At 39.8% G+C, this 12454-nt stretch overlaps 1 protein-coding gene across 1 annotated transcript in view; it reads left to right on the top strand.

The window, feature by feature from the left end:
- Window positions 1-12454, top strand: part of GALNT12 (polypeptide N-acetylgalactosaminyltransferase 12) — a 465398-nt gene that overhangs the window by 81350 nt on the left and 371594 nt on the right. The window contains exon 3 of the mRNA XM_044065498.1: window positions 11179-11368. Coding sequence (XP_043921433.1) covers window positions 11179-11368 — 190 coding nt within the window. The remainder of the gene's footprint in view (window positions 1-11178; window positions 11369-12454) is intronic.

Genomic DNA, 12454 nt, shown 5'->3' with positions numbered 1-12454 from the left:
AAAACTCATTTACATTTTAACACTCCAAAACTCATTTACATTTTAATTTTGGTATATCCTGAACTGGTTACTTACAGTGCCATACAAACTATGAAAAGCAATTCTATATCCTGTGCTATAAATTTCAGGATTCTGAACTGAATCACATAATCATCCTGGGAGTGAGTAGCATTAAAGGTGATTTTTTGATGGCAGTTTTTGTGGTGGTGGTGGTGATGTGATGGTGGATGCAAAGGACTCCATCTAGCCTCCATTGCATATATTAATAATTATTTTAACCTTTGGTGTGCCATAACTCAGAGGGAGGGGTAAATTCCACAAAATTTCAAACTTTTGGTCTTAGAATTCTTTGATTTTTATGTTTTTGATTGATATAGGAATTTATTTTCTTTGTGGATTTTTTTACATTGCAGGTTGCCATCGTCTCTGTCTCCCAGATTCCATCTTTTCTGCTTTGCTTCCTCACTCATGTCTAACTTAGTGCTTTGGACTGGGGCCCAATCCCCTTTCCTGTAGAACAGGGAGTCTTTAGTGTAAGCAGCTGGGGGAGGGCATGCTTGTTGAAAATCCGGGGCATTTTGTTGTAGCTGTACTCTGACAGCTGTGGAGGATTTTTTAAATGCTCTACCCATTTTCCTACCCAGTCCCTCATGCAACTAGACTTGTGCCATTTGTCATTACCAGTCACGGCTATCCCTTTAATCTGGAAAAAAAGAGTGAATAATTTACAGACCTCACAGCAATAAAGATAAAAAATTAATTTAAAAATGGACCAAGACAGGTCTCTATGTTCACAGTAAGTACTTTCACCTACTTCAGACTTCATAATACTACGAAACCTTAACAAGAATGTTTCAGTTGTTGTTGTTTGTCTTTCAGCTTTTCCCGGTAAGGGGTCGCCACAGTGGAACTCCGGTCCACTAATGATTGGCAGTATATTTTTACGAAACGCCGAGGTGCCAGCTCGACACCCAACCTTTAATGAAGGCACGCCCATTTACGCACGCATGTCTTTCGAATGCTACCTAACCATGGGGAGGACATGCAGACTCAACGCAGAAGACACTCCCAAGCCCAGCCGAGAATCGAACGGGAGAACCTCTTGCTGTGAGGTAACAACGCTACCGCCGTACCTCGCAGCATTTAGTAATGCATATTAAATCACATGATCTAGTCAAATACTATGCCAAATTATTCGGTGTTTTAAAACTCTGTTTCAGTTTTCAAACCATACAAACAAGCATTTCATTTTGCCCAACAAGCATACTACTTTGCATTTAGCTCTTTCTCAGTATCACCACCTCTAGCAGTTAATGACACTTAATCATTTTAATTTTTAGGTGTTAAATTTAAATTGTCACAAACCTAAACATGCCTACTAAAGCCATTATTAACATTTCCTACTCTTATTGCGTAATTATGTTACTGTATTCACTTATTGATTGCATTTCTGGTCCTACATTTATAAAATGCTTTACATTCACAATTAGTAGCAAAAATAAAATTTTTGACATGCAGTTCACATAACCAGGGGAAACATTAATAACATAACCATCCTTCCATTTTTAATAAATCTGTACTGAGGGCAAAAGCTGCATGGGGGAAAGTACCTCTTTCTTTGCAAATTGACTTGATATTTCACATTATTTCCTAATTGTTTAATATTCTGAGTTCTTTTATTAAAGAAGGCCATTTGAGAGTTTACCTTACTTAATTCATCCAGTTTCGATAAAATGCACCAGTTATCTTTAACTGTACCTCTCACCATTGATGTACCAGTAGTGAAAAGTAAAACCAGGTCCAGAGAATTATTGGATTTAGTGAAATATTAACTTTTCGACTCTGCTCTTCCCGTATTCTTAGTTTATGTAGGCTATCTGCGTTACTTATAACTTTATCAATAATTTCGGTAACCAACTTCTTAACATACTCTCTTTCCATGTACAATTAATTTCAGCTCATCTGTCAATTTAATAAATGCTGCATCATCTGCATTGAACCTTCTATCTCTTATTGCCTGCCTGTTCATAATATTTTGCTTCTGTGAATAAGGATAATTACTACAAAAATAAGAGACTTAAATTGAAACCTGGTTCAAGGCTCCTGAGAGCACCCCGGCACTATCAGGTTTTACCTCATATCATGCGTTCCGGCCCCAAAACCCAGACCGTACCACAAAAGGAGGGGGTGTATCCATATTCATCAAGGATACCCACACCTCCAGGCTGGTGGTAACTCACGAAGCATCAGAGACCATTCAGGTGCAATTAACCATAGGCAAAACTGCTCTACAGTTTGTAGCATGTTACAGGCCACCCTCTCAAACTCAGGAACCCCACACAGCCTTCCTGAAGACACTGGAGAGTATAAATGTCTCTCCAAACACCATCATATTGGGTGACTTCAACTACCCAAACATAGACTGGGAACATTACTCAAGCCCCAATACCCTAGCCCAAAGGTTCCTGGAGTTCATAAACTTAAATGCTATGGAACAACTTGTCACCATTCCCACAAGAGGTGAAAATATACTAGACCTGATCATCACAAACATGGGGACAAAATGCTCCACACCGGAAGTATATCCCTCATTGGTGAGATCAGACCATAAACTAATCTCACTGGAGATCCACATCCCGTCCCCACCCCCAACAAAAAAGACCACAGTGAAGAACTTCTCAAAAACCAACTTCACACTTCTTAAGACTGGTGTGGTATCCTTCAAGGCCCCTGAGCCATTGGAAACCACAACCCATGCTGCTGAATCCCTTACAAATGCTTTCTACGAGCACCTCCAGGATTGCATGGATCAAGCAATCCCAAATAAAATCAAGACCCTTTCCACCAAAGGCAAGCGCCCGATCTGGTGGACCCCAGCCATAAACAAACTTTACAACAAGAGGAGAAAGCTACTACAAGATAGAGCAAAATCCCTAAAAGGGAAGACATCTCTGATCAATACTAGTAAAAAACTACGATCACTCATAAAATCATCCAAGGCCAACTTTGAGAGAAAAATCGCCAAGGACTGAAAAGACAATCATAAGGCCTTCTTTAGCTATGTTAGAAATCTTGGTGGAAACTCCCAGATATGCTCAGAATTAGTCCAAAATGATACAAAAATCACTGAACCCACAGACATTGCAAACATACTGGCAGACAGGTTCAGTGAAAATTGCTCCCTCCCACCCCCCCAAGAGGAGAAATATCTATCCCCGCAGAGTGTAGCCTCCCTATCATCTCAATTCCCCAGGTGAGAGCTGCTCTCTAAAGCTAAAAACACAGCATCAATGGGACCGGATGGTGTCCCCGGCTGTGTGCTACACAAACTCAATGAGGAACTAAACCCACACATAAGGCTGCTGTTTAATCTTAGCCTTACCACAGGATACGTGCCAAAGAGTGGTGTACGGCAACTGTGGTCCCACTCCACAAAGGCGGTGCTTCTACGGACCCTGGTAATTACCGCCCCATAAGCCTAACAAGCCTGGTCTGCAAAGCTATGGAGAGGATCATAATGGAACTCATAAATAAAGACATAGGGGACCTACAGACATTGGATCCTACTCAATTCGGCTTTGTCAAGGGCAGATCATGCCTCTTGAACTTGGTCGACTTTTTTGAAACAGTCACCAAGGCCATTGATGAGGGTAAGGCAGTTCACACAGCCTACCTTGACCTTGCAAAAGCTTTTGACACAATACCCCACTCGGGTATCATAGAAAAGCTCACCAGCTTAAATGTAAACCCATATGTCACAAGATGGGTTGCAAACTGGCTCAAGGACAGAACCCACAGGGTTAGAGTTGCTGGTGCCATGTCAGACTCCAAGCCGGTCACAAGTGGTGTCCCACAGGGCTCAGTCCTGGGCCCCCTCTTGTTCGGCATCTACTTTTCAGAAGTGCAGACAAACATAGGAGGATTGTGGCTGACAAAGTTTGCAGATGACTGCAAACTGGGCGCCATAGTTGAAAATCCATCAGACACAGATATCCTTCAGAGAGGTCTCATAGAAATGGATAACTGGTGCCAGAGCCATGGCCTTAAGCTAAACGCCAGAAAATGTATAGTCATACCCTTTGGTAAAACAAGGTAACCCCAAGTTACCACATAGGTGGCAATCCATTAAGCACAGAAGAGGTTATCAGGGACCTGGGGACCCAAGTTGACAGTAACCTTTCTTTTGACACTCACATTGCCAAAGTGGTTAGGAGGACCTTCTACATTGCCCACCTGATTATGAAGGATTCACATCCAGATCAAGGAGGTCATTGTTCCCTGTACTCTTCACTTATCAGACCAATGATTGAGTACAATGCCCCATTCGAATGTATCTTACCCGACACCTGCAGCAATTGGAAAGACCCCAAAAGTTCCTCACCAAAAGGATAAAGGGGCTCAAAAATATGCCATATGCTGCCCGACTGAAGAAACTCCAGCTCTATTCAGTCGCATACCGCCTGCTCAGAGGTGACCTGTGCCTGACATACAAGGCCATGTCCAACCCGAATTAATGGACATGCTCCACCTCAAAAAAATCCAAATCCACCAGAGCCACAAGAGCAAGAGACTTAAACCTCAACACAGATATAAATAGGACGTGCTGGAGGGACAGATTCATCACCCAGAGACTCCCTATGCTGTGGAACAGAATCCCGGTCCATGTGAGACAGAGCACCTCGCTGGCTCTGTTCAAGAGGAATCTTGACCAGTGGATGGGAGATCATAGGTTTACCCCGGGGATCATCTCTGTATCACTGCTGGACAGAGGCACGGCAAACTAATGGGTATAGTATTCTTCAACCTAAGGGGTGGTGAAAGCCACACAACTCTGGCTAGGCTTATAAATGCCCTAGGGCAGATAGCCTAGTATGAACCTATGCATCTTTCCTAGAAATACTGGAGAGCAATGTATTTGACCCAGAATCATTCTAATTCTTTAAATCTAAATATGTCTTAGAATAATTATCTTTGTTAAAAGAAAAATCTCAGAAAACTTTGGACATTGATTTAAATATAGGTTAAAAATTTTAACATTAAATAATTTTTCTGTATAGAAAAATATTGTCAATAAAGGCACACAATTTAATATTATTCACATGATAAGGATACAAAAGTGTTTGTGTTGTCCTGACTTGCCATAACAAGGTTGGCATATCTGGATGTCATTGCTGTACCCCTTACTATATCATATACAACTGTTTTTAAAGCTAAAGTAATTGTTAGTCAAAATCAAATCCAGTCAAGCAGTCTTGCATTCTTCATGTTGAAGCAAAAGTATATCATGTACACAATCAGTCTGTATGTCTTTTGAAATAGCTGTGCAGAGAAAGAGGGAGAGACTCACTAATTATTAGTAAAATGTCATTACTATCAACAGTAATACATTTAATTGTATCAATATAGTCAGATGAGTCCTTCATATAAGAAATTATTTTAACAGCATTATAAATGAAGTGCTCAATAAATGTTTCTCTCTACTTGAAGTGACATTTGGCCTTAGTGGAGGTTCACTGATATTTTTAGAGATATTTGCTATTCCAAAAAAAATACTAATTGAAATAGGTAACTTTCTCAAAAATTAGCTTGTTCTTCATTAGTCATGCCTTCTTTTTACCATTTCTCAACAACAAAAATGATACATCTAAGAATCATTTCAGTAACAAACCTCAGAACTTCATATTTAATAGTTGACATCAGCATTTAAAGCATTGTTTGTTCATAAACAGTGCTGTCTGTTAGTACCAAACACCTCTTTGGATAGGTTACACCATTCTAAGTTTCTGCCATTAAGAATGTTGTCCATTATAACATTTTGTTGTTTGGCAAAATGATAAAATTTATTAACTGGATTATTTTATAAGACATTCCTAAATTCAGGTGATCCATTTTTTCCTAACACTTTTATCTGTGACAGTAACTATATATTATATGAGCTAAGTTTCTTTAGAAAAGTATTAATATCACAATTGTAAATTGTCCCCATTAAACAAACAAAATTCAGTTACATATAAATGTCTTCAGAGATGTAACACTGCTTCTACCATTCCTAAACATTTCAGCATTTCAAAAGTCCATTTACAGGTTAACAGAAGCACTTTCTTTGAAAGAGATCTCAAGGATAAATTGAAAATCTTGAAATCGGCCATTCATTTATCGACCTATTGCTATTGACAATCTGCCACTGTCTCTCTAGGTGTCCCTCTGCTACCACTTCCACTCAAATCTACCTGTTCTGCTGGGAATGTTTCTGTTAGACCGTCACTGTTTGGTAATGGATCCTTTGTTGAAATACTCTTGTCTTATACATTTTTCATTGACTGGGTGCTGTTGAAAGCCATTCTGCTGCTGTTTGGATGGTCTCACTTCTTCCTCTAAACCTAAAAAAAACACTAGCTTCTCCTTCATTGCATCATTCTGGTTTACTCTCTCCTGATTGGCTAGCTGAACTGATTCATGGTTGTTACTTTCATTAAAATTAGCATTTTCCTGTAATAATTTTGGTTCCCTTTAAACTTTTTAAATTTGTTTCTTTAAATGTTTATTTAGTTTCCATTTTGGCAGAAGTAAATAATTTGAGTTGAAATTTTGAGATGACACTTCAGTTTTCTTCTTCTTCTTTTGGCTTCTCCCGTTAGGGGTCGCCACAGCAGATCAACTGTTTCCATTTCTTCCTGTCCTCTGCATCTTGCTCTGTCACACCAACCACCTGCATATCCTCTCTCACCACATCCATAAACCTTATCTTAGGCCTTCCTCTTTTCCTGTTACCTGGCAGCTTCATCCTTAGCATCTTTTTCCCAATATACTCTGCATCCCTCCTCAGCACATGTCCAAACCAACTTAATCTTGCCTCTCTCGCTTTGTCTCCAAACCATCCAACCTGGGCTGACCCTCTAATATACTTATTCCTAATCCTGTCCATCCTTGTCACACCCAGTGCAAATCTTAACATCTTCAACTCTGCCACGTCAAGCTCTGACTCCTGCCTTTTTGTCAATGCCACTGTCTCCAAACCATATAACATAGCTGGTCTCACTGCCCTCTTGTAGACCTTCCCTTTCATTCTTACTGGTACTCGTCTGTCATAAATCACTCCTGACACTCTTCTCCACCCAATCCATCCTGCTTGTACTTTCTTTTTCACCTCTCTTCCACACTGACCATTACTCTGAACTGTTGATCCCAAGTATTTAAACTCATCCACCATCGCCACCTCTACTCCCTGCATCTTCACCATTCCTCTATCCTCCCTCTCATTCACACACATATATTTTGTCTTAGTCCTGCTGACCTTCATTCCTCTTCTCTCTAGAGCGTATCTCCACCTCTCCAGAGTCTCCTCCACCTGTTCCCTACTCTCACTACAGATCACAATGTCATCTGCAAACATCACAGTCCACGGGGACTCCTGTTTGATCTCGTCTGTCAACCTGTCCATCACCATTGCAAATAAGAAAGGGCTCAGAGCTGATCCTTGATGTAATCCCACCTCCACCTTAAACGCATCTGTCACTCCCACCGCAGACCTCACAGCTGTCACACTACCCTCGTACATATCTTGTACCACTCTTACATACTTCTCTGTCACTCCCGACTTCCTCATACAATACCACAACTCCTCTCTAGGCACCCTGTCATATGCTTTCTCTAAATCCACAAAGACACAATGCATCTCCTTCTGACCTTCTCTGTACTTCTCCATCAACACTCTCAGAGCAAACATCGCATCTGTAGTGCTCTTTCCTGGCATGAAACCATACTGCTGATCACTAATCTTCATCTCCCTTCTTAACCTAGCTTCCACTACTCTTTCCCATAACTTCATGCTGTGACTGATCAATTTAATCCCTCTGTAGTTACTACAGCTCTGCACATCACCCTTGTTCTTAAAAATAGGTACCAAAACACTTGTTCTCCATTCCTCAGGCATCCTCTCACTTTCCAAGATTTCATTAAACAATCTAGTTAAAAACTCCACTGCCATTTCACCTAAACACCTCCATGCTTCCACAGGTATGTCATCTGGACCAACAGCCTTTCCATTCTTCATCCTCTTCATAGCTATCCTTACTTCCTCCTTGCTAATCCACTGCACTTCATGATTCAATATCCACACATCATCCAACCTTCGCTCCCTCTCATTCTCTTCATTCATCAACCCCTCAAAGTACTCTTTCCATTTGCTCAACACACTCTCCTCGCTTGTGAGTATGTTTCCCTCATTATCCTTTATCACCATTACCTGCTGCACATCTTTACTAGCTCGGTCCCTCTGTCTAACCAATCGGTACAGGTCCTTTTCTCCCTCCTTAGTGTCCAACCTTTTATACAACTCTTCATAAGCCTTATCCTTCGCCATCTCTCTCTTTGCCATGCACCTCATCTCCTTATACTCTTGTCTGCTTTCTTCATCTCTCTGACAATCCCACTTCTTCTTCGCCAACCTCTTTCTCTGTATACTCTCCAGTACTTCTTCATTCCACCACCAGGTCTCCTTGCCCTCCTTCCTCTTTACAGATGTCACACCAAGCACCTTTCTAGCCATCTCTCTTACTAGCTCTGCTGTAGTTACTCAGCTATTCGGTAACTCTTCACTGCCACCCAGTGCCTGCCTTAACTCTTCCCTGAACATCACCTCACAATTGCCCTTTTTCAATTTTCACCATTTCATCCTTGGTGCTGCCCTTACACTCATCCTCCTCTTCTTGATCACCACTGTCATCCTATAAACCACCATCCTATGCTGCCTAACTACACTTTCCCCTGCCACCACTTTACAGTCTCCAATCTTCTTCAGACTGGCCCTTCTACATAAGTTATAATCCACCTGTGTGCATCTTCCTCCACTCTTGTATGTCACCCTATGCTCCTCCTCCTTGTTAAAATACGTATTCATCACAGCCATGTCCATCTATTTTGCAAAATCCACTGCTATCTGACCTTCTGCATTCCTTTGCTTAACACCATACCTACCCATCACTTCCTCATCCCCTCTGTTCCCTTCACCAACATGCCCATTGAAATCTGCTCCTATCAGCAGTCTCTCACCCTTGGGTACAGTCATCACCACTTCATCCAACTCACTACAAAATTTTTCTTTCTCATCCATCGCACACCCAACTTGTGGAGCATATGCACTAACAACGTTCATCATTACACTATCAATTTCCAGCTTCATAACCATCACTCTATCCGACACTCTTTTCACCTCCAAAACACTCTTAGCATACTGTTCCTTCAGGATAATGCCTACGCCATGTCTCCTCCCATCCACACCATGATAAAACAATTTGAAATCACCTCTGATACACCTAGCCTTGCTCCCCTTCCATCTGGTCTCTTGCACACACAATATGCCAATCTTCCTTCGGTCCATCATATCAGCTAGCTGTCTCCCTATACCACCAGTCATACTGCCAACATTCAAAGTTCCGCTCCTCACTATCACAGTCCTAGCCTTTACCTGCCTTCGGGCATGCCTTCCCCCTCTTCTTCTCCTTCAGCAAACAGCCCAATTTCCGCCGGCATCCTGTTGGCCAACAGTACTGGTGGTGGTCGTTGTTAACCCGGGCCTCGACCGATCCGGTATGTATATCTGTACTGTTGTCTGCATGTATGATTTGGCAAAATTTTACGCCGGATGCCTTTCCTGATGCAACCCTCCCCATTTATCCTGGCTTGGGACCGGCACAAAGAAATGCACTGGCTTGTGCATTCAGTTTTCAGTTTATCATAAAGCTTTTCCACATTCATCTTCAATTTTCTAATTTCATTAATATCTGTGAGTAGCTGCAGATAAGAGACCCTTGTTTTTTCATAGAGAATCTTCCAGTCATGTAAAAAATCATTGGAAAATGTATTACCTTGTATTACTATTTTTTTATTGCTCCACCTCTAATTAGAGCCATTATTGGATTATATTTGAACTTTGCTAAGCAGGTGCCATGAAAAACTCTGGATAGGATGGATACATTTCATTTTATTGAATGTGAGTAGTAGTCAAAACTGACTAGAATATATGGCTTAAGTATACATTGGCTTAACCTCCAAATTTCTTCTGCTATTGGATGGAACATTTTTGCTTACACTGGACAATTTATTTATGTTTAAAACTGAACTTGACCTTTTGCTGCAGTCTGGTTTCACAAATTCCCAATAATAATCTTCTTTTTGGAGCTTTATTCCACTGCGGAGTCTCAACAGTAGGAGCTTCCCAGTGGACCTGTTGGTTGTACAAGTAGTAATTATTTAGATCAGCAGTCATAATCTTTCTGTTTTGAAAAGCAGCAGCAAGTGCCAGCATCAACATTTTTGTGTACTCTGTAGAAAAGGGCTTTTAGAGTTATGGTCTTTACGGATGAGACTGTTACTGTTTATATTTTTAGTGGCGTGCTTTCTAATGGCAGATATGTCTGAGTGGTATTTACTGTGTCAGGCTAGTTACTGTATTGCTCAGAAATTCACTTCTCTGTTGAATGTCAAATCCATGACAGACTGCTTCTTTTTTGCTTGCTATAACAACCTTGTACCTGCAGAATTGAGATGTAGTCCACCATTGCTGTAGTGAGAAGATTTATTTAAAAACAGCATAACTGATTGTTAGTGAATTGCATTTGATGAAACTGTATAAAATATATAGCACTCGTGAATTGCATTTGATGAAACTGTATAAAATATATAGCACTCTGGTCCCCCAGTATTTTAGTCACCATATGCTCTGTTTGTTTTTCTTAGTCCCTTCTGAAAATAGGCACCAACCCAGAAGGGCTAACTTAGTCAACAAAATTTAAAAATATAAACAAATTTATTGAGGTTTTGCCCATGTGTGAGTGCATACTGAGGCAATTGTAGAAAACCTCTCTCTCCAGGGATGTATGAGCAGACAGTTTTTGTAGAAACATCCTGTCGTATGTTTGGTGTGAAATGCTTTTTTATTGCATCATTTTCAGAAAATAATTTTCTTTATTAATTAGTTGTGTGGTATTCTGGTAAATATCTTATCAGTGAAGTACATGGATCATGGGCCGGTCTGAACACAGACGCAATTTGTGTTTGCCATAAGAACCAGATTACTGTGGCTAAATAATTTTCATCTGGTCATTTTTTTACTGTTGGGAGAATGTGCTGGCTTGCATATGTGTGCATGTTCTCATACTCTCTCTTGTTTTTACATAGATCATTTAAAACAGCCTTTGGAGGATTATATTGCTGAGCTTAAGAAAGTGCGCTTGATCCGTGCAAATAAAAGAGAAGGGTTGGTCCGAGCTCGGCTGCTGGGAGCTTCCATAGCAAAGGGGGACATTCTGACATTCTTAGACTGCCACTGTGAGTGCCATGAAGGATGGCTAGAACCACTGCTGGAAAGGTATATAACCATTCTTCTCTGTAGCTTATATGGTTAAGTCAATGTAGTGTTTGTTTTATCATTTTCTCATGTGTGGAACATGACACCATTATATCAGTAATTAATTAATTGTAGTAAAAGTTATCTTTATTTCATTTTTTACACAGTAGATGCAACCAGCACTTTTTTTGTATGTGTATGTGTTCAGACACCTTTATTGAATTATCACTTGTGACACAGGCAAGTTTACATTTCATATAAAAGTTATCAAACTACATAAACATTATACTTCCCGTATATTGCTATATATAATATAACCTAAGCAATATTATATAAATTATTCAGTTCCTGCCTACTGATACCATTTAGTTCCCTGACATCAGATTAGTCTGTAGAGTTACTTGAGAATAGTTCTGGTATGTATGTTGCAGTCTAGAAGATAATGAAGGTCTACAGAAAAATATAACTGAGAATACAATAAAATGATTACAGTTGCAATGTACTCATCTGTTCTTCATCCTGATTTTTCTATCAGGTGAATATCTATCTGCTTTGAGGTCATAACCATCTTGGAGTGGTGCACCATAAAAAGTGCATAGCATGTGCCGCTGTATAAAGCTTAAGGTTGTTATTTGCACATGCCTTTATTATTTCTTATTGACACCTTTTGGCTGTTTTCTACAACTGAGAATAGCAGATCACGCATTTCTTTTTTTTTCTTTCAAATATTTTTATTAGTTTTCCCAATAAGATAATTTTGAAACAAGTAATGAAGAATACAATATACAAAATATCATGAATCGTGTATACAAAAAAAGGAAAATGAAAGGGGTAAGATATGAAACAGTAAAATATTAATAACACAACATAACACAATAAAACTATTTACATAGGTGTCTAGTCAAAGTAAATAATGACTATCTTTGAACTGTAAATAAACCATATTAACAAATATTTTTGTCCATTTTCTCCAATATTTCCATTACTGTCAACCAGATATTATAGTATGAAGTGGTTCTATTACTTCTGTTCTTTAAAGTATTGATTTCCATTTGACCAACAGTCAGGGTAAGATTCTTGAATTTGTTAAATGAAGGAGAAGATATC

This window comes from Protopterus annectens, chromosome 3.part0 (assembly GCF_019279795.1).
Source record: "Protopterus annectens isolate FY-2018-M chromosome 3.part0, PAN1.0, whole genome shotgun sequence".
NCBI lineage: Eukaryota > Metazoa > Chordata > Ceratodontiformes > Protopteridae > Protopterus > Protopterus annectens.
The sequence above is the reverse complement of the archived record's forward strand: the minus strand, read 5'-3'. Positions and strand labels throughout refer to the sequence as shown.